At 55.2% G+C, this 27,593-nt stretch overlaps 9 protein-coding genes across 9 annotated transcripts; 5 read left to right on the top strand and 4 right to left on the bottom strand.

Moving 5' to 3' along the window:
• Positions 1-1,925: 1,925 nt before the first annotated feature.
• On the bottom strand, positions 1,926-4,118 carry CGCA056_v010927 (Transcriptional regulatory protein moc3; the record flags this gene model as incomplete). The annotated part of the gene is made up of 1 exon (XM_037326174.1): positions 1,926-4,118. One exon carries the CDS (start codon positions 4,116-4,118, stop codon positions 1,926-1,928), a length of 2,193 nt encoding a protein of 730 aa, XP_037175283.1.
• A 1,534-nt stretch (positions 4,119-5,652) lies between these two features.
• LAP2-0 (putative leucine aminopeptidase 2) lies at positions 5,653-7,390 on the bottom strand (the record flags this gene model as incomplete). Its single annotated transcript, XM_037326173.1, has 5 exons — positions 5,653-5,832; positions 5,895-6,373; positions 6,425-6,476; positions 6,525-7,188; positions 7,263-7,390. The coding sequence occupies 5 exons, from the start codon at positions 7,388-7,390 to the stop codon at positions 5,653-5,655; spliced, it is 1,503 nt and encodes a 500-aa protein (XP_037175284.1).
• A 2,540-nt stretch (positions 7,391-9,930) lies between these two features.
• LAE1-4 (Secondary metabolism regulator LAE1) lies at positions 9,931-11,485 on the top strand (the record flags this gene model as incomplete). Its single annotated transcript, XM_037326172.1, has 9 exons — positions 9,931-10,074; positions 10,136-10,174; positions 10,236-10,326; positions 10,379-10,401; positions 10,460-10,601; positions 10,660-10,720; positions 10,780-10,917; positions 10,974-11,393; positions 11,449-11,485. 9 exons carry the CDS (start codon positions 9,931-9,933, stop codon positions 11,483-11,485), a joined length of 1,095 nt encoding a protein of 364 aa, XP_037175282.1.
• A 71-nt stretch (positions 11,486-11,556) lies between these two features.
• gsiB (Glutathione-binding protein GsiB) lies at positions 11,557-12,975 on the bottom strand (the record flags this gene model as incomplete). The annotated part of the gene is made up of 1 exon (XM_037326171.1): positions 11,557-12,975. One exon carries the CDS (start codon positions 12,973-12,975, stop codon positions 11,557-11,559), a length of 1,419 nt encoding a protein of 472 aa, XP_037175771.1.
• Positions 12,976-14,002: 1,027 nt separating this feature from the next.
• Positions 14,003-15,916, top strand: liz1-0 (Pantothenate transporter liz1; the record flags this gene model as incomplete). The annotated part of the gene is made up of 8 exons (XM_037326170.1): positions 14,003-14,223; positions 14,276-14,328; positions 14,376-14,914; positions 14,971-15,095; positions 15,150-15,450; positions 15,501-15,600; positions 15,660-15,780; positions 15,841-15,916. The coding sequence occupies 8 exons, from the start codon at positions 14,003-14,005 to the stop codon at positions 15,914-15,916; spliced, it is 1,536 nt and encodes a 511-aa protein (XP_037175287.1).
• Positions 15,917-16,508: 592 nt separating this feature from the next.
• On the top strand, positions 16,509-18,599 carry pkn1 (Serine/threonine-protein kinase pkn1; the record flags this gene model as incomplete). The annotated part of the gene is made up of 1 exon (XM_037326169.1): positions 16,509-18,599. The coding sequence occupies one exon, from the start codon at positions 16,509-16,511 to the stop codon at positions 18,597-18,599; it is 2,091 nt and encodes a 696-aa protein (XP_037175288.1).
• Positions 18,600-18,954: 355 nt separating this feature from the next.
• On the top strand, positions 18,955-19,414 carry CGCA056_v010921 (Thioredoxin domain-containing protein; the record flags this gene model as incomplete). Its single annotated transcript, XM_037326168.1, has 2 exons — positions 18,955-19,178; positions 19,252-19,414. The coding sequence occupies 2 exons, from the start codon at positions 18,955-18,957 to the stop codon at positions 19,412-19,414; spliced, it is 387 nt and encodes a 128-aa protein (XP_037175285.1).
• Positions 19,415-22,327: 2,913 nt separating this feature from the next.
• On the top strand, positions 22,328-24,803 carry CGCA056_v010920 (putative transcriptional regulatory protein; the record flags this gene model as incomplete). The annotated part of the gene is made up of 6 exons (XM_037326167.1): positions 22,328-22,372; positions 22,650-22,762; positions 22,816-23,231; positions 23,310-23,602; positions 23,668-24,338; positions 24,398-24,803. The coding sequence occupies 6 exons, from the start codon at positions 22,328-22,330 to the stop codon at positions 24,801-24,803; spliced, it is 1,944 nt and encodes a 647-aa protein (XP_037175286.1).
• Positions 24,804-25,413: 610 nt separating this feature from the next.
• Positions 25,414-26,328, bottom strand: CGCA056_v010919 (uncharacterized protein; the record flags this gene model as incomplete). The annotated part of the gene is made up of 1 exon (XM_037326166.1): positions 25,414-26,328. The coding sequence occupies one exon, from the start codon at positions 26,326-26,328 to the stop codon at positions 25,414-25,416; it is 915 nt and encodes a 304-aa protein (XP_037175923.1).
• Between the last annotated feature and the right edge of the window lie 1,265 nt (positions 26,329-27,593).

Raw genomic sequence — 27,593 nt, 5'->3', positions numbered from 1 at the left:
CCGAACCTTGAGCTAAACGAGAATAAGGTCGAGGAGCTAGCCACTGCGAGCGTGGGGATATGTGATGAGCAATCAGGAACGCGGCGGACTCCGGGTCCGTCTGCCACCATCGTGACTCTGGAGAGACACTAGAATAAGATAGGCATCTGGTGAGAAGATGTCAGAACAACTACTGGGGACGGGATAAACGAGCCTCTTGCCCCAGAGGGAAGGCAGTTGCATCGCCCATGGGGTGATGTGATGATGGAGGCTGAATAGCGCCCTACCTTAATCTACGTTGGGAAGCCCGATGGGAAAGACTTCATCCCTCGGCTGTCGAGAGAGGATAGATTGATGAATACACTGAACTACTCGACAGCTAACTGGTTGACATATCACTCGTATTCAAGCATGTACCCGCGCAACGGATATGTGTCTGGATCAAGCACTTTGTCAGGGGTTGAAACAAGAGAAGACGGCGGGAAGCTTAAATCGTCGATCGATATCCGGCCAAGCAGCGTTACCAGCGTCACACTCTCTGCGGGGTAGGCTAGACTGTTGAGAAAAACGAGCTCCGGAACGGCGTGGTTTTATTTAAACGCAGACCCCGTAATACTATCGACATGCCTTTTTCGGCATCGTCAGTGGTGAGATGGGTTGCTAGTTCTGTCGTCTGATATTGCTCGCTAACACCAACTTTACCGTCCATCCAGATAACCATTGACAGCTCAATATGGATGCAGCTTGCTGACAACATGCTGCCATCACCGTACCAAACGCACACAGTTCCCACGACCACGGCACCACGGCATTTTAGGCTTCTGGGCAGAGATGCATTTCCCCCCGTTGGCAGTTGTTGAGATGTTCCGATGTCGTCCCCAATCAATTCGAGGCGGGGCGGTAACGCGACCTTCCTAATCCGATCTCATGTGCCGGGTCTAGACGCCGGGGCGACTTGGGGCGCATTGAACATTAAGTGGCACGAGTTAACTTATGACATGGACTTTGAGCAGCTCTCAGAGTGTTTTTATTGCATGTCAATGCCGATAATCGGCAGGTAGGAGACTTGGCGGAATGGGAATTTGCTGGGCGAAGACGGGAATCGGATGCTTATCGATGTGCTTAATTCGCAAAAGCTCTCGCTTCGGTGGTTGGGCTTGAGACCCCGGTCTGCTATGCGGCGACGGGTGACGGACGCCGTAGGGCGCGCTGTTGATGTACAACGAGAACAAGAGTTTACTGACCTTCCCGAATGAATGAAGATGGCCAGCAATGCGGTTAGACTGTCACATTGCTGAGAGGCGGAATCATCGTCTCCTTCCCCGGCTGAGCGTATCTCGCAGGTGCTTTCTCAGTGACCTGACTTGAGTGGCTACTGATTTCTAGAAGATGTGATGACAACATCTTACCGTTGTGGCCTCACATCCCCAAGTTTTTGATACTCTTTCTTCTTAGAGATGACAACATTGCGACAACTGATCACGCTCATCTCCCAATATAATCAACCACGTCAAACAGCTGACATGCAGTCGCCTTTTCTTCAGCAGCCTCAGTCTTGGCATTGACGTCTTTTCCGACGGTTAAGCATTTGCCAAGTTGCCAAGGGAAACTGGCAGCTGTCGATGCCGTGCTGGTTCCAGGTTGCAGATAGACAGCCCGCGCCATGCCCATACAGGAAGGCCTTTCTCAAGATGCCATGTTCAGCAAGAGGAGAATACACATGAGCAAAAGCAGAAATAAATTTCCGAGTTGACGATGCAGGGTGATGATGATTTCCTGTAAGAGTTTTCTTTCCCAGACACCTTGGACGCCCAACAAACAGCAATGCATGCAAGAATCGACCCGCCATACCTCGTGATGACCAACATCACCACGCCATGAATATGGCATCTTTTCATCGACCTTCCCAAACACCTCTCCAATCTCACCATCTCCCGCTTCACCCCTCACGACTCCATCCCCATTCCAAGATCCTCAAACGGATCATGCCCCCCACCACACCCAACCAGCCCACACGCATCAGGCGGATTATCAATATCCAGCACCAAATGCGCACTCACAACCTGCCCGCCCTCCCCCGGCGCCAGCCTCACATACGTCGCCACCACCTCCCGCCTCTCCAGATCCCACTTCGCATCCGTCCAAACCCACCGCGCCGCCGCCGGAATCCGCCCCTCCATATCCATCCCGCGCTCCTCCAGCATCACCACGCCCAGCTTGCCCACCGCCAGCGCTTTCCCATCCCACGCCCCGTCGCGCCACGACAGCGCGCGCATCAGGCCCGCCGCCTGCATTCTCAAATCGTGGTTGCGGCACTTGGCGATGATGGTGGTTAGAGGCGTCGTCAGGCCCTCCGCGAAGGTGAACGCGATGCGCGAGAGCGGGAACTGCTCCTCGGGCATGTCCGCGCGCATGAAGCGCAGCGTCAGCCGCAGCATCTCGCGGAAGTCCTCCTCGTGCGCGTCGAACGCCATGTCGCTGCCATCCAGACTCGCGCTCACCAGCACATACATGATCAGCCGATGTATCCTTATCATCTCCAGCGCGCGCCGCGTCTGCGCCTCCAAGCCTGGGTCGGCGAGGTATGTCTCCAGGATAGCCTGCCACAGCCGGAGGTACGACAGAAACTGCCCCCTCTCGCGGGCCGCGTCCGCCGGCGGCGGGAGGTGCTTCATCTGCGTGTGCATCCAGCGCATCGTGTACGCCACGGCGCGCGTGAAGAACTTGCCCCAGAGGACCTGCATCTTGGCCACCGGCGTAACCCCCGGCTGCGGCAGCTCCGGGGCCGGCGTGCTGTTCATGCGCGAGATGGTCGCGCGGTGCGAGTTGAAGAAGTGCGTGAACCCCGACATGAGCGAGAGGCAGGGGAGCAGGTGCTCGATGTCGTCCATCTCGTCCTCGCGCGGCGGCGCTGCCACCGTCACCTGCGATTCCCCGCTGTCCCGTGAAGAAGACCTCCTCGTCATCAGCGTGCTCGCGTCCTCGATCAGCCGCATCCCCGTGCCCATCAGCGAGTCCACACTCTTCATGTTCCCTTGAATAAACTCGAACGCGATCAGCAGCAGCGTCATGATGATCACCGACCGCGGCGACGACCCCGCCGTGCCCATCTGGATCCGCTGCCTGTACACCGACACCGCGCGCAGATGGTGCTGCAGCGCCGCCTTGTGGTGGTGATCCAGAAACCCGGCCGCGCCCGCCTGCAGCATCTCCGCGCCGCCGCCGCCGCCGCCGCCCCACGGCTTCATCCCCGGCGGCTGCGTGCTGCCGAGCGTGTTGCCCCGCGCGGTCCGGAAGAACAGCGTCTGCGCGATCGCGCCGATGGCGAGGACCGACTCCTTCACGCAGGGATCGCGCGCGCTCTCGGCCATGACGATGCGCGACCAGAAGTCGGAGTGCGTTGAGCCGGCCAGGTCGCGGACGAGCTGGTGGCGGAAGAGGTCGTAGTAGCTCACGTCGGCGGTGTCGATCTGCACCACACCCGGGTTCGCCCGGACGAGCACCGCTACCGGGGTTACGGAGGCGGAGCCAGAATCTGCTGCCGGCCGGGGGAGGAGGACCTTGTTCCTCTGCGCGGCGCGGATGACGGCGTCCCGCTCGGCGACGCGCTTCTGCTCGGCGGCGTCCTTGACGTAGCCGTCGCACTTGATGTCGGCCTTGGCGCAGCGGGTGCAGGTCGGCTTGCCCTCGTCGCACTTGACGCGGCGGATCTTGCAGGTGATGCAGCCTGATCTGACCTTCGGCTTGCTTGCGCGCTTCTTCTTCTTCGCGGGTGGTGGCTGCGGGACGTGGACCGGGATCGGGAGCTGGTGGTTGATGAGCAGCGGAAGCGGGGGTGTCTTGGGCGGCGTGTGCGGGAGGAGAGGCAGGCTGAGGAGGTTCTGCTGCGGCCTGTCCCTCTCCGCCGCTGGACTGTTTGAGGACGGCGGAGGGGTGACTGTTGTCGTCTGTTGCTGTTGGTCCACCACCATGGGCGGCGAGGCTGGGATTAATTCAAATGATGACAGCAACGGGTAGCTGCCCAGCAGCCCCGTCTCGAAGATGTCGGCTGACGTTATCGCGCCGCCGGGTCCATGGTTTTGGGCTCGCCGTGAGAGGAGGGGGTCGCTGCTGACGGGGAAGATGGCGGTACCGGACATGGTTTGTTCTTTTCTTGTGGTTTTGCTTCCTTATCTGCCTTGCCAGGGCGCGACCCGGGATAAGATCAGGTCGGATATCAATCTTCTCTTAAGAAGGGGAAATCTGGTGCAGGAAGCAAGCAGAGTTGTGGACGTGTGATGGTGTTCAGGCACGCAGGACAAGGTGCGAATGACGGAGTCTGGTTGGGTGTTTAAGCATGCTCTGCAATGATGCTGCCTGGCCTTGCCTTACCCTTCCACCCCAGCAGATCAGATCAACAGATCCCAGACTTGATTAAAAGAAGGGAGAGACGAGAAACGCCCACAGGGCTGGGCCTGGAATTGGGGAAACCGGAAACTAGGGAGCGGCGCGCGCGCGCGCACTTGGGCTGACTGCAGGCAAAAAGGCGCACCGCACCGCAACAACAGGCAGCCAGAGACCGAGACAGTGACAGCGACAGGGCCCATGTCTCCAACAGGCGTAACGTCTTGCTTGGCCCTGCACTTCGCTTCCGGGGGGGATCGGGGGTAGCGGGGGCAGCATCGTTCGAGAAGGCGGGCTTCGATTGGCAGCGGAACGCCGCGGCCAATCATTTTGGTGCTCAGTGATGCCCCCTTGTGTGACGTGAACCGCATGCATCATCTGGTCTCACACGCGATCTTTTGGACTGTGGGTTGAGTCAGCGCTTGACAAGCCTCTATTTGGGGGGCATGGAATGCTACATCCATACCTGGAGCTACATATGAGAGGTGGGGATCCGCGTTGCTGCCACACGCCAATTGTGATGTGTTCTAGGCTGTTGTTGATCGTACCTTGATACTCACTCTTTTGCGATGCACATCTTACGCCGAGTGGCGATGTCCCGGGCTTATTTGCTCACCTCACGCACCGCACCGCACCGCACCGCACCGCACCGGCCGGGCCTTATGGGGCGACACCCGACACGGCGAGCCATGCCCTGCCGCGGACCGAGGCGCCCGCTGCGGAGCGGGAGCTGTGTGGCTTCGTTTGTAGGGCAATCGGCTGCGGCGTTTATTCTTCACATGTTCATACACGGCACCTCTATCCTGCAAACCTAGGTCAAGGCTGAACTTGCTATGCAAGCCAAAAAAAGAAAATTGGAAGACCCGTCTGCGTGGCAGCTGAGCATGTTCTCCAAGACAAGAAACCTGATGGGGGCTGTTTTCTCATCTCGCTTCCCTTCCTTCGGATGCAGTGGCAGGCCGGCGTCCCCGTTCTTTGGGGACGAGGACAGGGACCTGTTGCATGGCGCATCTGATGCCGAGTCCTTTTGTTACATCCTCTTTTGGAGACTTTCTGCTCATCACTCCTGCGCTAATTTTGCAGTGCCAGCTAATACTCCCAGCCAGGGCCACCATTGATCTTTTGACAACATGTCACTGACTGCCCTGTCCACGTAAGATGGCCAGATCATTCCAGCAAAAGTATTGTTTTTATGCCATGCTGCATTTGCCAAAACCACTCTTGTTTTGGTTATGAACTCGGTGATTGTATGTCACCGAGTGAATATTCCCGTCCTCCCCCGAAGAGCATCTAAATGTCATGACCGCATCCCAGATGACGCTCCCCCAGCGCCTCCAACTCCTCGATCCGAATCACATCAGGCCCCAAACTGCGCGTCTGCAGATGGCTCAGCATGGTCGCATTCACAGACGTCTTGGGGATCAACTCGGTGCCGTTGAGAGACAGCACAGTCACCATATGCGCCGCAGCCTAACAAAAGCACAAGTTAGCATGACACCCTCCGTCACCTATCTTCATTGATAAAAACTCACCCTGGCGTTCACAGTAATCACCTCCGGGTCCGGGTTCGCAATCGTGTCGCACGCCTGGTGATAGCACGGGTCCTGCGCGACCGCCGTGCCGGTATGCAAAAACCCGAACGGCTTGTTCAGTATCTGCCAGAAGGACGCGTAGTCGCTGCCGTTGGTCAGCACCGCCGGTGTGACAACGTGCCCCTTGCTAGCAAAGTACGCCTCGTAGATGTGCTCGACCACGTCGGACCCCGGCGGCGCGACGCTGCCGTGGCTGCTGCCGTCCGTGTCCGCCACCCCGAAGAAGCCCTTGGACACCATGTCGAAGTTGAGGTACACAAGCAGATCGTCGACGTCGGAGGGCGGCAGGTTGGCGCAGTAGAACTTGGATCCGAGCAGGCCGTTCTCCTCAGCGCCCCACCACGCGAAGCGGACTTTGTTCTTGGTGCGGTATTTGGTCAGGGCGAGGAAAAGCTCGAGAAGAAGACTGGTGCCGGAGCCTGGGGGGGTTGTCAGTCTCTGGAGAATGTCGGGTGGTGAAGTTGGCTTACCGTCGTCGTTGATGCCGGGACCAGCTTGCACGCTGTCCAGGTGCGCTCCAAGCTGCCATCGTCAGAACACACTCGTCCCCATCATCCAAAGAAAACATACCATCACAACGTTATGCGGATTGCCCTCCTCCGTCTCGACAAACACATTCTGCGTAATACGCTCCTCCACAATCTGCGTCTGCTGGAACCGCGCCGTCACACTGTCCCCACTATCCAACCTCTCTTTGATTCTCAGACCGTCCGCGAGGTTAATAAACCCAGCCGGCACAAACCCCTCCGGGTCCGGCGCGCTCAAACTCCCCGCCGTCGCGTTCGTCTCAATGTCGTGGTACACAATCACAGCCGCCGCGCCCGCCGCCGCCGCGGGCCTCACTCTTCCCGCCAGCGTGCCCCCCGTCGGGCACCGGAACCGCTGCACAAGCACGATCTTGCCCGCCACGTCCAGGCCCTCGTAATTCGCTGCGTCGCACCCCGCGGCGCCGTCGGGGCCCAGCACGAGCTCCGCGGTGACGCCCTCTTCGCTGGTGGAGGGCGAGTACGTCAGCCCAAAGACGTAGATGGACTCGTCGTCAATGGAAAAGTCGATCGAGACGACCTGGCCGAAGGTCGCGGGGAAGTCTTGCTTCCAGGCGCGGGTGGCGGGGATGGAGGAGATGCGGTCCCAGACGTAGTCGACCGAGGCGGCGTAACCGGGCAGGCCGAAGGCGCGGTTGCCGCCGTTGGCGAAGGCGATTTCGTTGAGGGCTTCGAGGTTGGCCATCAGGCTGTGCCGCGACGTGTCAGTGATGTTCGACTTTCACTAGGAGAAGGCATTTTGCAGGTAGGGCTGGCTACTCACTTTTCAGTCGTCAGGTCAGCTTGGAGCTGCTCAGAGTCTACCTTGGGCCGGCACGTCTCGTTCGAGGCAGCGGCAGCGCCCGAGGCCAGCGACAGCAACGTCGCGGCGGTCGTGTTGGAGAACTTCATGGCTGCGGTTTGCGAGAGGCAATTGAAGATGAAGAGCTGCGGGCAAGAAAGGCGCAGCGACGCAGCCTACGCGGGCGGCAGCCTGCATTCTTATTTGATTTCGCGCAGCCACCGCCCTTCGAGGTCCGGTTGACTTTTTGCGGCTGCCAGCCAGGTTTGCGTGCCACCGCAGCAGCGAAACAACGATACGAACATAACCATCGCATGCTCATCCCGGGCCGCCGAGAAACTTGGTCGTCGCGAGAGTCCAATCGGCCACGGGCAGCGGGGATGAGCTCATGAACCGATGGTCGGATCGGGAAGGTCGTCGGGGCGAGGTGAGGGGAAAGTCGGGCCCGCCAAGAGCCAAGCACTATAAAATGTGAAGGTGTCAGCGGTCTTGGCTTGAGATGTCGTCAACACTGACCGATGTTTTGATTTCAATTATTTCTTTTTTATCGTTCTTATCAGTGGTTGTTGATTAGTCACCAAGCACATGTGCCTGTGCCAATCCGGGACTCCTTACTCTTCTCAAGATACCTTACGTACCTGTCTACACTTACAATACATTTTGCAATGGCAACAATGATTCCTTGATATTTCGAGTATCGAGGGCCCACCTGGCTAGGAGCACGCAAGTCTTGAGTTCTCAATAACAGTGTCCTATGGATCAAAAGCCCATTCATTCCAGAGGTTTTGATACTGGGCCGTGACCCGAATTCCGCCCGTCATCACCGATGCAAGTCGAAGAGCCCAACTGTTGGTCCACGCCTTCAGTGGACCGCCAGCGTCTTTTCAAAATTCAAATTGTTCAAGATCTACACCAGCGAAGTAAAACAATGGAATACAGACGGGTCGAAAAGACTGGATATACTGACCTCTTAACACCTGCTCGCGATCCAGGTCTGAGTGGTGACAATACGGATACCGGGGATACCGGTTTGTTCCCGCTCTGGGCGCGCATCGGAGGGGGGGCGGAAGGCCAGGTGCCGGCACTACTGTTATCGGCAATATTGCCGGTGGGACATGGATTAAGATTCGTTCAAAGTAAAAGGCGCGTGGAATGTCAGCTTTGCTGGTTTTCAGGGCTGAACGCAAGCTATGCTCGTGTCCGAATCACTGTGCCACCATCTCGCGGTCTTCGGACGTGTGGGGCCGTAATTCGGCGGCCAGTTCCGAGAGTATCGGGCGTCGCAGTCTTGCTGCTTCCGCTAAACTTGATCGATCATCATCCGGGACAAGCTAGGAGGCCGCGATCGATCAAGCTCACACTTCGTTCCGCAAGTTCGGTAGGCTTGGTGCACAACATGCATCCTCCATAGCGGCAGTAGTCAAGGGATAGAAAGCTCAAAGCTCTGAGACTTACCGTTTCCGCCGTCGGCGGGGGAGAATGGCGTACGGGCCGGTCCGGTGTCTCCGCTTCCCAAGGGTGCAAGCCACAATCACGGCGACGCTCCTTGATTGGCCCTCGATTTGTGTGGTGTCTGTCGTGTCTGTTGACTTGACCGCCTCAAATAAACTCGCGAAAAATGGGCATGACGAAGATGGGATGCTCCATACCAGCTGCGATACTGCAAGGAGGGTGAACCCCGCAAGGAAGAGCGCTGAATGGCCAAAAGTCCGCGCGTCCAACTAATGCAACGACTGATTGTAACCCTCCCAGTTTCCATGTTCCAACGACAACCGCGACATTGGCTAGAACTGGACTTTCCCGGCGATTTGAAAGCCCGCCCGCACTCTTCTCACCTCGGCAAGATATCCTTCCTGTAATGATCCTCGCTGCGTCACCGGTCGCTGGTCAACCAATCACTAGCCCGAACCAACCCCTGGAAAAATTGCGCAACATGATGCGCACATCTTACCAGGTTCGCGGGTCACCGCTCCGCGCGCGCAACTTTCCACACCCACGTATCCGGATATCTCCCCCTTGTCATGTCTCTCTCGCTGAAGAAAATCCCGTTGACAGAAGATCCTGAATGGCTAGAAGTCTCATCCCGACTGTCCACTCACAAAGAGCACTTAAACGCCCCCCGTTCGTCGTTCCCACGTGTCGGCGATTCAGAGCACCCTTGCGCCCGCGGCCGTTTCTGCAATCGCTAGTCAGGGCCTCGCATCCCGTCAGTGTCCATTGGAGGAGCGTCCTGCCAATGAATAACCCCGCTGTCAACTGATTCCCGGGAAGCTGGGCACCGCACCACACCACAACACACCTCAGCACACACCAACACACCTTGCAGCAGCGACTCCTCTGAACCGGTGTGCGGTGTGTGATGGAGGGCGACGTCTGCTCTCGCCGAGGAGCAGGGAATTGGAGGGGCACTAACCCTTGGAGAGGATGGTGGGGAGGAGACGGGGGAGGGGGGCGGAAGTTCTGCTCAGCCCAGCCGATAAAACACTTGGATCGCCCCTTGAAGCGAGCAAACTCATCGTGCCCACCTTCCGGTACCTTTTCTCACAGACCTTCACCCAATCGCTGCGGTGTTTAAACGGCGAACGACTGTCCACAGCAGCATCGACATTTGGGCAGGATCTCGCGTGACCACTGCCTTGTTCCAGCAGCGATGGCGACTCAGGGAGAAGAGACGCGCTCTTCCCCGCCGGCAGCGATCCCGCCGGCTCCCGCGACCGCCCCAGAGGCCGGGGAAGCGGGCACCGCGGCTCCGGCAGCTGCCCAGGGAGCGGAGAACCCGGCGACGGGTATCATTGTACGGGTCCCGAGTGGGGAGGGGCTACTTGGAGTGGATGTGCTGATGAATTATCGTGAAGGCACCGGATGAGACTGAGACCGACTCTGCCATCAACGTCGTACGTCTATTCGACACGTCTTCATCTGTGCTGTTCAGCTACTGACTAGTTTTCTTCACAGTCCGTCCGCGATTCCCTCACTTCCATCCGTTCATCCGTGCTCAAGTTTGAAGACGAATACGGCCGTCTTTACCATTCTCAATCCCGAGGAAGTATGTAAACTCCGCGGTTCAATAAGTCTTGGTGAATGCTGATGTCGTCCAGAATACTACTTCCCCCACGATAACGTACGTTTAGACGTTAGACGTTGCTAAGCATCTTATGCGACTAACACGCGACTCACAGGTCGAGCAAGATCGCTTGGACTTGCAGCATGAGCTGTTCATGAGGACATTTCGCGGTTACCTGTGTACCTGCCCCAAAGTGAATGGCGCCAACAGAGTGCTCGACTTGGGAACAGGCACTGGAATCTGGGCTTTGGAGTATGGTGCGTTTAACTGCTGCAACTCGTTTCGATTTTGGGCTCATGACAATGTTCCTTGCAGCTGAGCAGAACCCGGAAGCTGAGGTCATCGGCGTTGACATCAGCCCGGTGCAGCCTGACTTGTGAGCTTCCCCTATACCGAGCCTCCGGAAGCTATGCCTCGATATTGATACCGTGATAGCATGCCACCAAACTGCTCCTTCGAGATCGACGACATCGAAAAGAACTGGACCTGGTCCAAGAAGTTCGACTTCATCTTCTCCCGAACCCTCAGCGGCAGCATCCTCGACCCCGTAAAACTCGTCGACAGCATCTACAAGTAAGTCACTCATTCCACCCCACCCCCACTCTCCACCATCACTCACCTCGTCCAAGCCAACTCGAGCCCGGCGGCTGGTTCGAGGCCCAAGACGTCTGCATGGACGCCCGCAGCGACGACGACACCATCCCCAAGGACAGCTTTCTCGTGCAGTGGGCCGTCGAGGTCGTCGACGCCATGGACAAGATCAACCGCACGCTTCGAATGCCGCTGCTGTGGAAGCAGCTGCTCATCGACCGCGGCTTCGTCGACGTCCGGGAGACGGTGTACAAGTGGCCGACCAACACGTGGCCGCGCAACCGCATGATGAAGGACATCGGGGGCTGGGGGCTGGCGAACCTCGACACGTTCCTGGAGACGGCGGCGCTGGGGACGCTGACGAATATCAAGGGATGGTCGCGAGAGGAGGTGTTGGTGCTCTGCGCCAAGGCGAGAAAGGAGATGAGGGATCCGACGATACATATCTGGTGGCCTGTGTAAGTTTGCATACCTGGCGGTGATCGATGTGGAGGATGCTAATCTATGTGGCAGGTACGTTGTCTCTGGTCGTAGACCCGAGAACCCATGAGCGCAGGAAGCTCTTTTAGATACCAACTGTCTACTTATGGATTTCTCGATATATGCAAGGTTCAGAAGGGTTCAATCTCCCAGCGTAAGTATGCCCGAGTGGCCAATTCTTAATGACGTGTCATGCCTCGTCGCCCAGACCACCTCTGGGTGTGCAACATACAACCACGGCGGATTCTCATGGAGCCTCTTCAGACAGGCCGAGTAAGCCTCTGCCCTATCCTCTCTTGTGATCTTACTCCGTGCCGTCTGGAACAAATCCTGAACGTCATCGTCATGGAAACCTAGCCACCAAGTGGCGTGAGACGAGCTCGACACCTTGTCGTCCAGTACCCTGAACGTGCTGTTGGGTGTTGAATCAAATAGCGCCAAGTCTCCAATCTGCTTTTGAAGCCCAATCTGCCTGGCGTACTCTGGCCGGTTGGTCTCAACTCTAACCTCAACGTCAAACCCGATCGCTTTCAAGGACCTGGCGACGAAGCTGGAGATCTTCTGCGCGTGCTCCGGCATGTATGTCGGGGTCCTCAGAATGAGCGACTCTGTCGGGTCCAGGTCCTTGAGCAGCTCCCTCGCACGCTCTGGGTCGAAGGGGATAGGCTGCAGCTGTGATTCCGGAAAGCCAAGGTGGAAAGGGCTCACAATAGTAGCCGACGGAAGTGCGAAGCCCTTGTACACCTCCTTCACCAGAGCATCGTTGTCCACTGCAAGATTGACCGCCAACCGCGCCTTCGCCGAGCGAAAGATGCCCTCGGTGCAGTTGAGGTAGTAAATCGCAGAAAGCGTGCTCGTAACCCTGCCCCATCGCAGCGACGCCTCAAAGTCCAGTAGGCCAAGATCCTCAACCCTTTCCAAGTTCAGCGCCGCGTCCACCTCTCCCTCGCGCAGCTGCTGCAACCTCTTCGCCGCATTCCCATCCTGCGTCGCAACAATGACATGAGGCGTCCCATGTCTCGACGGGCTCACCCGCTGCAGCTTCGCCCTCCCCACGCCCTCCTTCCGCACAAACTCCACCACGCGAAACGGCCCCGTCCCAAGCACCGGCTTCCCATCCCCATCCACCCTCACCGGCCAGAACTCGCAAAAGATGTCAAGCACATACGCAAATGCGTCCGGGTTCTCGACCCTCACGGTCCGCGCGTCAGACGCCGAGATCGTCGCGCGCGCGAAGTAGCGGCTGTAACTCCAGCGCATGCCGAAGTAGTCGCGCGAGTCCAGCAGTCCGAGGATGTAGCTCACGACGTCCTCGGAGGTGCATGGCTTGCCGTCGTGGAAGACGGCGCCGTCGCGGATGTGGAACGTCCAGGTCCGGCCATCGTCGGAATGCGCCCAGCGGTCGAAAAGGCCGGGCTGGACCTTGCCGTGGGGCTGCCAGCGGAGGAGCGGCTCGAAGACGAGGCTCTTGAGCGCGGTGACGCTGGCGTCGTCGGTGACTTGGGTTGGCAGGCGGAAGTCGACGTTTTCGAGGGATATGCGGACGGTTTCTGGCGTCATTGTGGTGGTTTGGGTAAGCGATCGGGCGGCCGGGAATAAGATGGGTGGAGGCCCAGGGTGAACATCAAGATGCGGTGGGAGATTTCGGCAGATTTCCACCCGAGATCAACAACTAACTGGAGCAGCACGACTGAGGAAAAGTGATAAGGTGTCTTGAGCATGGTTCTGCGGCGTACGGGGTTTATGTGCGATCGCGGCGATGATCAGCCCCCGCGCAGAGCCGGCCGGGCAAGTGGCCGACGCATGCTACATCACTGGGGACGTGTCTTTGTAGCACCGGGGGATTTCGTCCACATGAGCTGTGGAAACCGAGATCATATCTCAATGCGCCCTCGCATGGGATTACAGTTCTGACTTCAGGTTGCGGTCGCCGACACCGCAGAGACTCTGTGCGTCCTCCTACCCATTGCCTGGCTCAACCCGGTTCTTGAAAATATGAAGAATATTTACAAACACATACCGGAGAAAAAGCACCGAAATTCTGCAAACACAGCAACTATCCGGAGTCGGCACCGGCATACCAAGCCGGTGGTAGCAAGGCGACAGAGCGGAGCGAGATAACGACATTGCGGGGCACCTATCACGACATGTCGGGGTCGAGCCGCATATGCAGTCGCTATCGTCCGACAGCGGCAGTCTTCAATGCCTGCCGGACTCCTCCTCGAGCTAAAGTCATCAGGCAAATTCGAGAGACAGTGGCAGGTCCAGCCCCCTTATCCACTTGCAGCATCTACGGCGCCCCTGGAGATGGGGCAGAAGGATTCGACGATTTTGGCTCGCAAGGAACACGATGACACCATTTTGGAGCAGCAAATCAGGACCCTGGCGATGAAAAAGCCCATGTCGGTTCGATATCTAGTTTCCATGAAAGTGGTTAGCATGATCGGGAAAAATCGTTGCGCTCGCAGGTGTCAAAGTATATAGCAATCTGGGCTGAACGGAGCTCCGACCTGCAGCTGCACATCAGAGGTGACTGGAGACGGTTGATTACATATAGCCCTGATTCTATCCTTTGCTATTGGCTGCAATGTCTGATTCGAAGACCATCGCCCCCGTAGCCGTGTCGGATACGACGTCTGATCTGGACAAGAACTCCAAGGAGACGAGGCCACTGAGCATTACCGAGACCCCTTCCGGTGATGTAAAGACCTCTTCGTGGTGGAGAAAGATACTCGGATATGTCTGGGACTCCGTCGAAGGAGACCCTGAGTATCGAGCATATGTCCAAAGACTGGATCTCTTCTTCTTGTAAGTTTCTTCGAACCCGGTCTCACCAGAGCCTTGCCTGACGGATACGCAGTCCCACAGTCTGTCTCGGATACTTCATCAAGTACCTTGACCAGACAAACTACAGTGAGTACCTCTCTCCCAGTCAAGCAACTCCCGCTAATGCCTACCAGGCAATGCTTTCGTCAGCGGCATGCAACAAGACCTCGGCCTCTACGGCAACGAGCGCAACTGGTTAAACACCTGGTTCAGCCTCGGCATCATGGTCGGCAGCGTCCCCGCCCAGATGACCCAGCTCAGCTTCGTGCGCTCCTCCGTCCTGATCCCGACGTGCGAGGTCGTCTGGTCCCTGCTCGTCATCGGCATGGGCTTCGCCAAGAACATCCAGACCATGTATGCCCTGCGGTTCTTCATCGGGCTCTTCGAGGCGTGCGCATTCCCGGGCTACATCTCCATGCTCGGGGGCTGGTACGGGCCGAAGGAGCTGACGAAGCGGCTGGCCATTCTGCTGCAGGTCGAGTCTATCGCCAGCATGTTCAGCGGGTATCTGCAGGCGGGGCTGTATACCAGCATGAATGGTCGTCATGGGTTGGCAGGGTGGAGGTGGCTGTTCATCATGGATGCCATCATCTCGCTCCCGATCGCCGTTTGGGGGTTCTTTGGTCTGCCTGATCTCCCGCACAACACGAAGGCCTTCTACTGGTCAGCTGAGGTATTTGCTCTTCCCTTGAACGTAATCTCAGACCTCATAGTACTAACAAACTGCAGCATGTCAAGTACGGTGTAGAAAGAATCGAGCGGTTCGGCCAAAGGGCCCAAGAAAAGCTGACATGGAAGGAGGCCAAGCGCATCTACCTCGGCTGGGAGATCTGGGTCTTTGTTGTGCCTTACACGTAGGTTACCGCCAACGCAGACTGCCATTTCTAAAGCTAACAGTGACGGTCTAGTATGGTCGCTGCCTGCCACTCTGCGACGAGCTACTTCAACCTTTGGCTGAAGTCGGCGGGCTACTCGGTTGTGGATGCGAATATCTATCCGACCGGCGGAAGCGCTCTGAACATCGTCGTGACCGTGATCTGGGGTATCATCGCCGATCACACGGGCCAGAACTATGTGATGATTGTCACCGTACAGGCCTTCATGATCCTCTCCAATATTCTGCTCTCCGTCTGGACTATTCCCAAGGGCGCTCTCATGTTCGCATACTATCTTTCATACGCCGGTTCTTCTGCCACACCAGTTCTCATCGTGAGTGTGTCTCTGGAAGTGCTGAAGCTTATGTCACTGACATATCACAGAGCTGGGCGAATAGACTCAACGCCGGTGACCCCAGCGTCCGTCAATTGTTAGTTGCCACGGCCAACGTGGTTTCTTACGCCTTTGTGCTTTGGGTGCCTTGTAAGTTTCTAACTACTGCTCGATGAAAATCATTAGAAACGGTGCTGAACATGCCGCAGTGGTCTTGTTTCCTACATACGATGCTCCGAAATACAAGTATGGTTACCAGATTCTCATACTATTCGGGGGGCTTGCCATCATTAGTGTGACTGTTATGTGGTATATGTATCGACGAAGAGAGTAAGTTGTGACTTCGGCGTCTGATAGACAATGTCCAAACGCTGACCCATCCCCGCGCAGTCAAAAGCAATCCCAACAGGAACTTCAGGGTACGGAGGCTGGCCAAGTTGTTGACAGTGAACGCCCGTCTCATTGACGATTGGGCTTTTGAGCACGATATGGGGGATGATAATTCGCTTTTAGACATGAGGGGCAGGAACAGAGTGGAAGGGAACATAGATGCGAACATGTACAAGAGGACAATCAGTCGAGTAGAGACATGGCAGGGGCGTAATAGGTGACCAAGACCACAGTGTCCTGGTACACGAGCAAACATCGTGGCTCCTATTGTCCAACTAGATAGCTTAGGTTAACCATAGAGCATAGCTTATAAAATTGCGGAAATGCGGCACCGATTAATTCCCCCAATGACTGTGATTTTGTACCGGGACTTGCCAGCATCTTCTAAGACACCTACAAAGCTATCACGGCTATAATCTCAACCCGAGATGCTGGCCTTGACAAAAAAGCTGCTTGGTGTCTTGCGCTCAGTCAGGCAGCTGGATCAAAAAGATCGAGACATCCAGGGCCCCCTGGCTCCCCCCTCCGGTTTGGTGCCGATGACGTCCCCGCACTAGACCCGAGAGATCGGGTCTCTCCACCGGCAATGTCGGTATATAAGACCGACTTGTCGCGCCATTGATGTCTGTTGCCGGCTGTGTAGAATGCATTCCTACAAGAATTTCAATATGGACGACACCTTTCCGGACACTCTCAAAAGACCGCGTTCAGAAGCGGTAGCCTTTGGCAGCGAGCCCCTACTGACTCGACCGGATGGCACCGTCGTCAACCTAGCCAACGGCTACGTCCCACTCCTATCGAACTTCACTTTTGAAGACAAAGCCGCTAAGGGCTTGCGGAAACGCAAAGCCAGAGATGAGCGGGAGGTCCCGGTCTACTTCTCCGCCGTCGAGCTTGTACGCGACAACAGGATCTTGCTTCTGACGGGCCCGAGTGGAAGCGGGAAAACCACATTCGCGAAATATGTTAGCTACCGGCTGGCGACGGACGGCTTTCGGTATTCCCGTGCAGTAGTTCGCAATGAGCTGGGAGATTTGCACGAAGAGAAATGGGAAACTCGCAAGCTTGAGCCCTACTACTTCCTCGTTGATGGAGCCAACTCTTTCCGGACCTTTGTGGACAAAACTGTCCCAGAATTATTGGCGCTGAATGGAGACCGGGAAATCGGGTTTCAAATCATCATAGACGAGGTCGATAAGACTGAGAGTGAGGGAATTGAGCTTCTGGGCTCCTTTAGTGCCTTGGTAGAGTCGGCCAACAACACCCGGCTTCTTCTACTCGGGGACACCAGAGTTTGCAGCTACTGGATGCTGCCGTCAGTCATGGCTCGTCATGCCATATTACCGCTTCTGTTAAACCAAAAAAAGCGAGCAGCTGACGAGCTTTTGGGTCTAAAGGAGATTCAGGACGGCATAGCTTTGGGCCACTCAGCGTCGAATCCTGCCTTATTCGCGTTGGCACTTCAAGCTGGATGTGCGGCCGAACAGGCGGAAGATATTTTCGATGAGTGGGTTAGGGCTGTCGAATCGAAAATGCCTCCCGCAACATCCCTTTCATTAAAGGCACACGAGGAGGCGGTGAGAACCAGAGCCGTTGAACCGCGAAGCAGGTTGGATTTGCCGACATCATTGTTGACTCCGGCCTGGTCCTGTAACGCAGTTCAGCAATTGCTTGCAGCTCAACACCTATCAACTCTCCCGTTCGAAGAAGTACTCGCCTTCTACTATGAGGACCCGATCTCTTCACAACCAGTCATGAGAAGTTGTTTGGTCCGTCTAGCAGGTTCTCACAAAGCGGAAACACTGTTAGGGCGGCTACTTGACGGGGCGTCACCAGAATCTCACCGCGCTGCCCTGCTTGTTGCCGACCTCGTTCCCAAAGGCTCACAATTGGAACAGTCGGTAATAAGACTGGTGCTGGAAGTCGTGGAAAGAGGCTTATTGACTCCGAAGGAGCGTGAGAAAGCTGGACGCATTCTTTCCTCTCTGGGCGACCCCCGCAACCTCACAGGCCTCGCACAAATACCCGCTGGAACCTTCGTCATGGGCTCTGAAAGTCATCCCAACTCACACCCACCAAACTCTATCTCACTCGGTAGTTTCCGGATTGGCATCTATCCAGTCATCAACAGGGACTATTCGGCGTTTTCTCATGAGACCGGCCGAGACTGGCTTAGCCCGGATGGGACGGACCCGGAAAGGTTAAACGCGCCAGCGACAGATCTTACCTGGCACGACGCGCGGGCTTACTGTAGGTGGCTGACTGAACGATGGCGGTTGAACGGGGAATTAACCACAAACGACGAGGTCAGGCTTCCTACAGAGCCCGAGTGGGAGCGGGCGTGTCGCGGAGACCAGTTTGAGGCTGGCAGCGAGGGGCTGGTGTATCCCTGGGGCACTGAGTGGGAAGCCGATGGTGCAAACTCAGAGGAGGTCGGTTTCAATAACACTTGTGCAGTTGGCTTGTTTCCGAGGGGTCGCTCGCCCTACGGTTGCTACGATATGGCGGCACAGGTATGGGAATGGTGCACGACTCTTTGGGGCGAAGATATGGCAAGCCCGGCGTTCAAGTACCCGTGGAAGAATGATGAACGAGAGGCTTTGCAAGGCCCAGAGAAGATTCGTCGGGTATTACGCGGGGGATGTTTCTCTAGCCCAAAAGCCAAAGCCAACTGCACGTACCGAGGGAGTCTTGAACCAGCGGGGTTCTGGAGGGGGAACGGGTTTCGAATTGTCGTCGCGCCGCGTTCTCCTCAGTAAGAATCCATTACAATAGCTTGAAGGCGTACGGTCAAGCTTCAGTCACTCCGAGCATGCTTATGGCGTTATCTTGTGAGGATCGGTGATATGTGCCGGCCACGGCCGGGTACCCACTCTTGAGGGAACGGCGCCGTGGAGCCACCCCGGCCGGTCTCGGAGATCGTGGCCGGCAACACCATAGTGGATCGGTATTACGCCATTATCTACTTGCAGGAGCCGCGCCTCATATTCTCTAAGAAGAGATCCCTTCGTAACATCGCATTGTTCTTTTCTCTTCTCAAATCGCAGCTTCCTCTGCTTTCGTTGGCTCAGCAATCTCGTCTTTGTGTCTCGAAAGTAGCTCGTCACCGCCAAGATGCCCATTATTACAACCTTCACGCTACCAGATTCCGTGGAAGCTCTTCAACTCCCCGGAAATCCCGATGCATCCTTTTTCATTACATTTACGACATCAAACCTTCCGGAAACAGGGGAGTCATGGTGTCCTGATGTCAGAGCTGCCTTGCCATACATCAATGCCGCCTTCTCGGCCGAGACGGCGCCGAACATGGCCTTCGTTGAAGTTGGCCAAAGACCCGAGTGAGTGGATATCTGCTGGCACACGTCCGGGCTTCGGTCGTCGGTTCTCTGCAGCTCAACTAACTCCATGTAGGTGGAAAGTACCCACTAATGTCTATCGGACCAAGTGGAACGTTCACAACGTTCCAACCATTGTCCGCTACCAGTTGGTCAGTGGTGAAATCAAGGAGACGGCACGGCTGGTAGAAGGCGATATTCTTGACAAAGGCCGACTGCAAGCGTTGATTAAATCTTAATGGAGAGGATAGAACTTGAGAAATAGGTGGACAGGAAAGACGATCACGAGGATGTCTTCATCAGTTGGCCTGACCCACAGGCATTCTGATTGATAATGTTACTTTCTTCGTCATTGATACGTCGGTGTTTTCACGTTGGTGGGTGTCTACTATCGTTGGTGCAGACTACCTGGAAGGGCTGCTTCAGGGCGTTGCTGTTGCCGCCAGTCGTCACAAGCGGCCTCCTTAAGGTATCTCAGTTCATTTCATATCTAAGCACCAAAAACCAAAAGTCCTCGAATCAGACTTCAAGTTCATTCAATAATTCAATAATAGGTCGCAGTCATGGTGACCTTGTCAAGGACGATGAACTCGACGCCTTAGCACGATGCGGCCCGAAACAGATTATGACCAGGCTGAACTCATGATAAACTCCACTCTTGTGGATTTCTGGGCAAATTCACGAGTCTATACACTTGGTATGGCGCACCGTCGAGGGTGAATTCGTCGCCCCGAAACCTGGGAAATCTTGAACTACAAGAGCAGCTCCAGTCTCCAGATCTCCCATTAGTGTAGCAGCGGCAAGCCATTCGCTATTCAGACCTCTCACTTAATTTCATATGAGGGCGAAATGAGAGCCGGGTTTAATGCTGCCTTCCCCCGACTTGGAACGCTTCCGGAGCTGCCTTACCGCGAGATATGATAAGGAGGACAACACCTTCACCGCTCCGAGCAATTTGAGGACGGCGATAACTCAATTCTTGTCAACCTGTCTTTGGCGACTACGCCCGGCGCTCCACTTGAGGTATTCACATCGCCGACTACGTCGTCTATCTCTGACCCAGCACTCGCCTCGAGTCATAGGGCTGCGTCGCGGCATTCTGCTGCGGATACATGACGCTGACCGCCGGCCTTGGCCTTCATTGATGTCGGTCTCGGGACTTTGCAAGCAACAAAATTCGACGGCCTTGCGTTGAGAAGCATATTTGGTGGTGGTCTTTACGGATTTAAATAGAGTTTAGAGCTGCAGAGTGACACCTTAGTCCCAAATCGGCTCGCGTTACGTCGTGGAAAGCTTTGTGCTCCCGGCGGAACTTCCGAATGAGATGATCGCTCCAGGTTATAGGGGACGTGCAAAATGCGAGCCCGATATTCCGCGGGTATGTGAGAAGTTTTCGGCTAGCGGCTCGATACAATACGACCACATCAGTAAAGAAACCCACCTGCCCTGCCGTCATCCCGGACAAGTTGTTATGGCCTGAGCGGCTGGCCTGCAAAACTGGGGAGCCCCCGGCCGTTCACAACATGGGCGCCCGGAAGGCCCCTGCGGAGGCGTGTTTGAAGGCCTAATGATGTAAGGCATTAGCAGTATTTTGAACGACGAGGGTGCTTCTACGATGGACTGCGTCATTGTCAGCTTCTTCCAGTAATAAGATGAGCCGACATGTGCTGGATAGGCGAATATGAATGCCTTAAAGTGGCCGGCGAACTGGGAAGGGCGTAACACGCGTTCAAAGCCCTCCCGGGCCGCAGTCATGGAAGCTTTAGCCGCATCTTCAATGGGTCTTGCTTGCAGCACAAGCAACGAATTCCTCTTGATGCAGACTGAACAACGTGGATCCCACATGCAGACTAATTTGATCTATCCGCTGTGCTGGCCCCTGGCCAATCTGACGGAACCTTATTCCACGTTCTCATAGCCCGTGCCCGGGTTCTAACCAGTCTGTGCTATCACAATGGTAAAAGTGTCCATGTCACATAGTGGTATTCTGAATGCCTTCGGTAACGGGCTGCTGAGTGTCAGTTTCTTTCACCGCAGGTCACCCGACTTGAAAACCCTGCATCGACAGCCTGTCACTTGGCCGGCGCCTTTATCTGCGGAGCCGAGATCTCACTTTGTCGGATCTGGGGGAGTAGGGTCAGCTGCAAGATGCGGCGTACCAAGCGCATGACATGGGCTGGATACTCCAATCGTATCTCTTCTTCGACGGTGATAATTAACAGCGCATGCTGCCGGCGCCCTACGTGGCTGAGGCCAAGAAAGCTTGTTGCTTGCTCGAGTCACCGTTGGAATGACAGATGATTTGTTTCGTTGATAGGGTGTGAACGCGAACTTATTGAGACCGCTGGTTTCTTCAGCTTGTGCGGGTTGTAGTTAGTGGAAACCAATCGCGAGAACGACCATGTCATCTTTGAGTTGAAGTCGGGGACCTCGGACTAAAACTGGCACTGGTATTGGACACTTCAGTCTTTGGAACCAACGGCTTCAAAGTGTAATGGCGCTACGATGAGGGGAATTTGCTTGTGTGTGAGTGTGAAAATAGCGATTTTTGCCCCGGTTTCCCAGAGCATGTCGGCCATCTCAAATCTTCATAATCATCGCGGGTGTGCATAGAAGCCGGGAACTCTGTTATGACGGGGCAAGTTGACTAGCAGCCCCGAAATTGCGTCCGACAGGGGTTTTACGACTGTAGCACCTAGTCATGATCGACACGCTTCCGGGATTACGATTGCACACTTTCTTATGGAGTACCAGCTATTCGGCGAAAGTTAGCCTAAAACTGACAACCAACTGACAAATCATTTGTTTAGTTCAATCTCGGTATCGCATTCATAGCCTAAAAACTCTACTCGCTCGTACGCATAAAGAGCCGTTAGGGGAAGGCCAGTGAGGGGATATCTCCGCAGATGTGAAGGCCGTAGTTTAACCTACTCGAGTTTAAATACAAAGCCCCTGTCTCGGACGTGTGTCCGTGCACTCCGCGCTTTCCACGGAGACCACGGAGCTGAAAAACAAAAAGGCTCGCGAGGGACCGGCAAAACGGACACAGCACCGGGCCGTACGTAATTCAGAACACGCGCAGAAACCAAGTACAGTGTGCGAGAGGAGGAGACCGTCCGACCCTGTCGGTTTCTCTCGGCTACGCTACCACCATGGAGCCGGAGCACACGCCAAAGACCAGTGTCATTCCAAGAGCGGTAAGTTCCGCCTAACGGGATCGTCGCCCAACGCCGCTTACCAGCTGATACGGCGATACTAACACGCAATGATTGCTAACCACCAAAATGTTGTCGTCGTTGATAGTGCCATAATTGCCGGATCCGCAAGGTAAACAGAGACATTCTATTTATCACTTTTGCCCATCTTCGGACTTGCAGCCCGCGGGACGCGCTCATCGAACGAACCCCCTTTTTCTCGCTTATCCCTTTCGAATGATTGCTGCGTCTTAACTCCGTTCAAGCTGACACTACGCAGACGCGATGCAATCGAGAAGTTCCTTGCTCAAACTGCGTGACGTCCAAAATTCCATGTCGTCCGGCTGGAAGGCAACCAAGCCAGCGAGCTTCCGCGGACAGACCTGCTGAGAGGTAACCGGAGATATGCTCGCGGAAATACGGTCCAAATGCTGACGCGATGATAGCCACCCTAGCATTCAGCAACTTCACGAAAGGTTGAGGGCCGTCGAAGACGCCCTCCGAAACCAGACAGATAATCACGCAAATAGACACACCCCAAATTCTACTCCAAACACGACGCCTAATGTCGAAGATGACTCCTCAACGCATCATTGTTTGTGGGAAGACCAGCCGGTGTCTTTCGAAGGCGACTCATCTTTCAGGCAACAAACGTACTTGGCGAGCCAGATAGAGGAGTTGAAAGTCGAAGCCGCTCAGTCACCCATTGTAGTCGACGAGCTGGAGACGTTACGAGGAATTTGCCAGAGCCATGAGCAAACGGAGCCGAACCAGCTGCGAAGACTACCCCATGTGGGAAAAGGCTCGCAGCTGCAACTTCCACCTTCAGATTTGGTGATCCGGTTGCTCCGGACTGTTGGTGGTAAGCATCGATGTCTTTCATTCTCACCCTTACCATTGTTCATGAAAATGAGCAGAGACTAATCTGTGCATGACTCAGAACAATCAATACTATTTCTCTTTTACGCAGTTGAGAACCGGGTGCAAGTCGAAGACCTATGCCGCAGAGTCTACTTCTCCGTGGACCCGGTGACCATCGGCGAGGTCACGCTCCTAAATGGATTCTTGTCAGTTCTCTTGCGCGATATCGATTTCGAGAAACACCCAGAATTCGATCCCCAGGAAACAAGCCATGTTTACAACATGTGCCATGCAAACTTCAAGTCCGGCATCGAGACCTACGAGGTCATGGCAGTGCCGACATTCGAACATACTCTAATACTTTCTATAGCGGTAAGTCTTGATTGATGCTTGCAGATGGTCTTGATTACTTTTGGGGCTAACAAAATCTTTTGTAGTCATTACGAGCACAACAAGACGGAAACCTTGCATTGCAATGGACGGTAATGTCGGCAGCCGCAAGACACTGTCTCGCCCTGGGCTACAATCGGAAAGCAAGATTAGCAACGTTGTCGAGAGAAGAGGCCCGCAGAGCGCGACGCCTGTTCTGGCACGTCTATTTCGCAGACCGCGGTCTGACTCTGACCCAAGGCAAAGCCGCAATCATCCAAGACTTTGACATTGACGTGGAACCTTTCGAGATCTCTAATAAACCCGAGCGACGCCCATGGGACACATCCTTTTCTGCATTTATCGAGTTCGGGCGGATACAATCCAAGATCTACGAACATCTCTATTCCCCGGCGGCTTCGAGGACGAGCGACGAGGAACGCAGTGCTTCGGTAGCACATCTTACGAAGCGGCTGTCGGCGTGGTACGACTCGTGGCGAAGCGTGGACTATACGCATGCTTATCGCAAAGAACTATTTCAATTCACCTTTGACGGGCTCGACGTGGTTTACTACTCCATTCTGACGCTGGTTCATCGCGGAGCCAACTCATCGAACTCGGCGAGCTCCATAACCGAGGAGTGCTTCGACGCGGCAAGAAAGGGACTCACGGCGCATGCGACCGCCTTCCCTCGGTCCGCGTCTGGGGGTTACGCCGCGTTGTTCAGTTATGCAGTCTGGTAAGTCTACTCTACGGCATCTATCGATGCAGAATCCCGGCTGACTCCAATTCTCCTAGGACACATCTCTACTCCTCCTTTACTCCCTACATAATCACATTCCTCCACTGCATCCGACACTCCGACATCGAAGACCTTAACCTGCTCCGAAGCACCTTGGAAATCAGCGAGCGACTCAGCGGGTTGGTCGAGTCATGCAAGCGGCAGTACGAGCTGTGCAGGTCTCTGTACCGCATCGCGGAGGCATACATCAAGTCAAAGAAGGGCATCGCCTTTGTGGACGGGGCGCTCGAGAACACGATCCACCTGCCGCTGCAGCAGCCTGCCATGGAGAACTGGCCGACGTTTGACTCGCAATTGGAGCCGAACGCGTTTCCGGATCTGCACGTGGACGATTGGAATACTACGTACATGGGGCAGATGTCTTTCACCTTGGACAATCAGCTGGGCAAGGGTAATGCGTAGTCAAGGCGAGAGTTTATGGACCTGCGGCTCAATATCTCGGGTAGCAAATATTACATGATACCAACACTACACTCCTATCAGAACCTTTTTGTGGCTGCAAGCAGTGACCTTTTCCTGTTATGAGGGTGTCGTTGAATTTCAACCGAATAATTATGCCAAACTTCGGAAACCTGTTGCTTGGCAGGCTCATCAAAGCTGCATCGGTGTTCAACTTTTGGAAAGCAACTCATGTGTTGCTTTTGGAATACCATATCCCCACGGAGTCCGCGGCGTCAATGGGTAGGCGGACATTTAGGCCGCTGTAGCTGCGAGTTTACGGAATACATATCCCGACTCTGAAGAAGCTGTTTTACGGAATCCAGATCCCGACTCTAGACAGAGCCCCGGGACTGTCGCCGATACGCCAGGAAGGAGACTACGTTAACGACCTAAACTACAGATTAAAATACACAGGAGACTAAATCAGCAACCTTCAGGTTCACGATCGACAAGTTGAGTCATGGCGGCCGGCTCACCTTGGCGTCAAAACGTAGATGACGAGCCGCATCAAACAAATCACAAACTCAGCGGCATAGACGAAATAGACTTTGAATTTTCTTGCGAGTATTGCTTATTCGCGTTGACGATGCTGGGATACGATCTCACTGACAGCACTCCTAATGTCGTTCCGCCGATACCCTCCTAAAGCTGCCACATCTGCAGCATCGGGCTCATACGTGACAACCCTGTCTCCCGCATAGAGCGTCGACCGGGGCATCAGCGGGTGGTCCTGATCCAGAACCGGCAGTTTCTGCGGGTTTCCAACGGCGTGGAAGAACATTTCGAGGTACTCCGCGTACGTCATGTTCTCATCGCCAACCAGGATTGATCTTCCAGACACAGTCTCACTATTCTCAATCGCCCCGGCGATGGCTTCGGAAAGAGACTGCGTCGAAATAAAGTTGAGCCCTCCAGCTGGCGCGAAAGGAGGGATGGGGAGGTTTCCCTCCGCGTACTGTACATAGGCTTCGAACATCGGCGACTTCATGCCAGGGACCGTGCCGACGACGATCGGAGGATCTATGCTGCAGGCGTGGAAGTCGCGCGTGGCAAGTGCAGCGACCCCTTCGGCAGCTAGCTTTCGGGAGCGGACGTAGGGGCTCGAACGGACCGCGTCGGGCACGATGTGAGGATAGACGCTTCCAATGTGCACGAACACCCTGACGCCTGCTTCCCGAGCCAGGCGGCCGAACGCCGGTACAGCCTCTCCATTGGCTTGCAGGTAGTGTTCGTCGGCCCCCTGACCTTCCGGCACATGCCTGACGTCGCTCCCGGCCGCGAACACCACGGCTTCGAAACGGGCAAGCTGGTCCATAGTAATGTCACCGCGGAGGTAGTTTCCTTGGAGGAATGGGAGCTCGACGAGGGCGGCAACTTCCGTGGGTGCACGGCGGCCGCTGATGGTGACTTGGTGGCCTTGGGACCGGAGGTGGAGGGCCGCTTGGCCGCCGATCATGCCAGTGCCTCCCACGATAAGGATCTTCATGTCTCTTACTCGGCAGATTGTGGGTAAGCTTATTGGTGTGGGATCAGAGTAGGTGACGTAGAGTTCGTGTGTTGATGCTAGTCTAACAGGTGACGTCTCAAGGAATCGAGCTGACTCTTGAAGTCGCTCTTAAAGCCTTTTCACTTTCATCACAGCCGTACCATCTGCGGACTTTCGCAATTGTGATTTATAATTGATCATGGAGTTCATAACGATCTATTCTCATAGTACAAGATGGGATGAGAATTTGCCGCGGAACACACGGAATACGTGGCGAATCTGACGCTAACGCGCTGCTGTTGGTCATCAAGCCCCATTATCGACGGAACCCCTCTTGTCGGAGAGGAGGTCAAAGTGCACCTGTCCGCAAAGCGAGTGCGGAGTTTCGGTGATGCCCCGGTCTTGGCAAGTCTTCAATTCTATGACCATAAGGTATCGCCAACATTGCGTTTGAGCAAAGGTGTTAAACGAACGAGATGATCAACTCGGAAGGCAGACTTCACCGGAAGCAGCCCGATTGACAAGTGGAAGTCAAGCTAGTCATCGTATTGAAAGGTAGTTTTCAGTTGATAGAAGTCACGCATCCCGAATGCCGGCATCACGGCAGCGCCTGAAGTTTGGCTCCGGTCCGGAAAGGTGGAGACCCGGCTCCGTCCCGGGAACATGCTTTGCCCCCAAGAACGTCCGTCCAGCAAGTCATGCCTTCCTGTGCATAGAATCATCCCCATCTGATCGGAATAGAAATCATCTGCTCATCTGCCATGACCACCTCCATGCTTTCCTCTCGGCCCCTGTCTTGGCCTCCTTTCGGACTCTGAGAGATGAACTGTTGAGGAATCGCCATCGAGGAGCTCTTGTCAAGCGGACTTTATATCAGTCATCGACAAAATCAGAACTCGACTCTTTGCAGACTTTCAAATCATGAACTGGACGTGTTAATAGTACGAAACCACAGCGCAGCAAGCAAAGTGATGGTCCGCCCAGGTTCAAAAGTATCAGCCCGCGGAGTAGCGTGGCTTTCGCCATCGTTGCCTTTCTCGCAACTCCGACAGAAAGTACAGTAAATTGCAGATTACTCTCCTGGTGTTGAATTGATAGTTGAATTGCTTGACAAATAGGTTCTCTATAGAGGTGGTATGAAGCCCCTATTATATTGTTATGGTCAGCTATCTGACAGTAGGGCCTGCTAACAGAAGTTAGGGATTGAGACGTAATAACAGTATACTGGGTTGTGGTCTGGGTTGTAGGTTGTAGGCTGTAGTAGA

Source organism: Colletotrichum aenigma (genome assembly GCF_013390185.1).
Source record: "Colletotrichum aenigma strain Cg56 chromosome Unknown KSG_Cg56_contig07, whole genome shotgun sequence".
NCBI lineage: Eukaryota > Fungi > Ascomycota > Sordariomycetes > Glomerellales > Glomerellaceae > Colletotrichum > Colletotrichum aenigma.
Note: the sequence above shows the minus strand (reverse complement) of the source record. Positions and strands in the feature narration are given on the sequence as shown.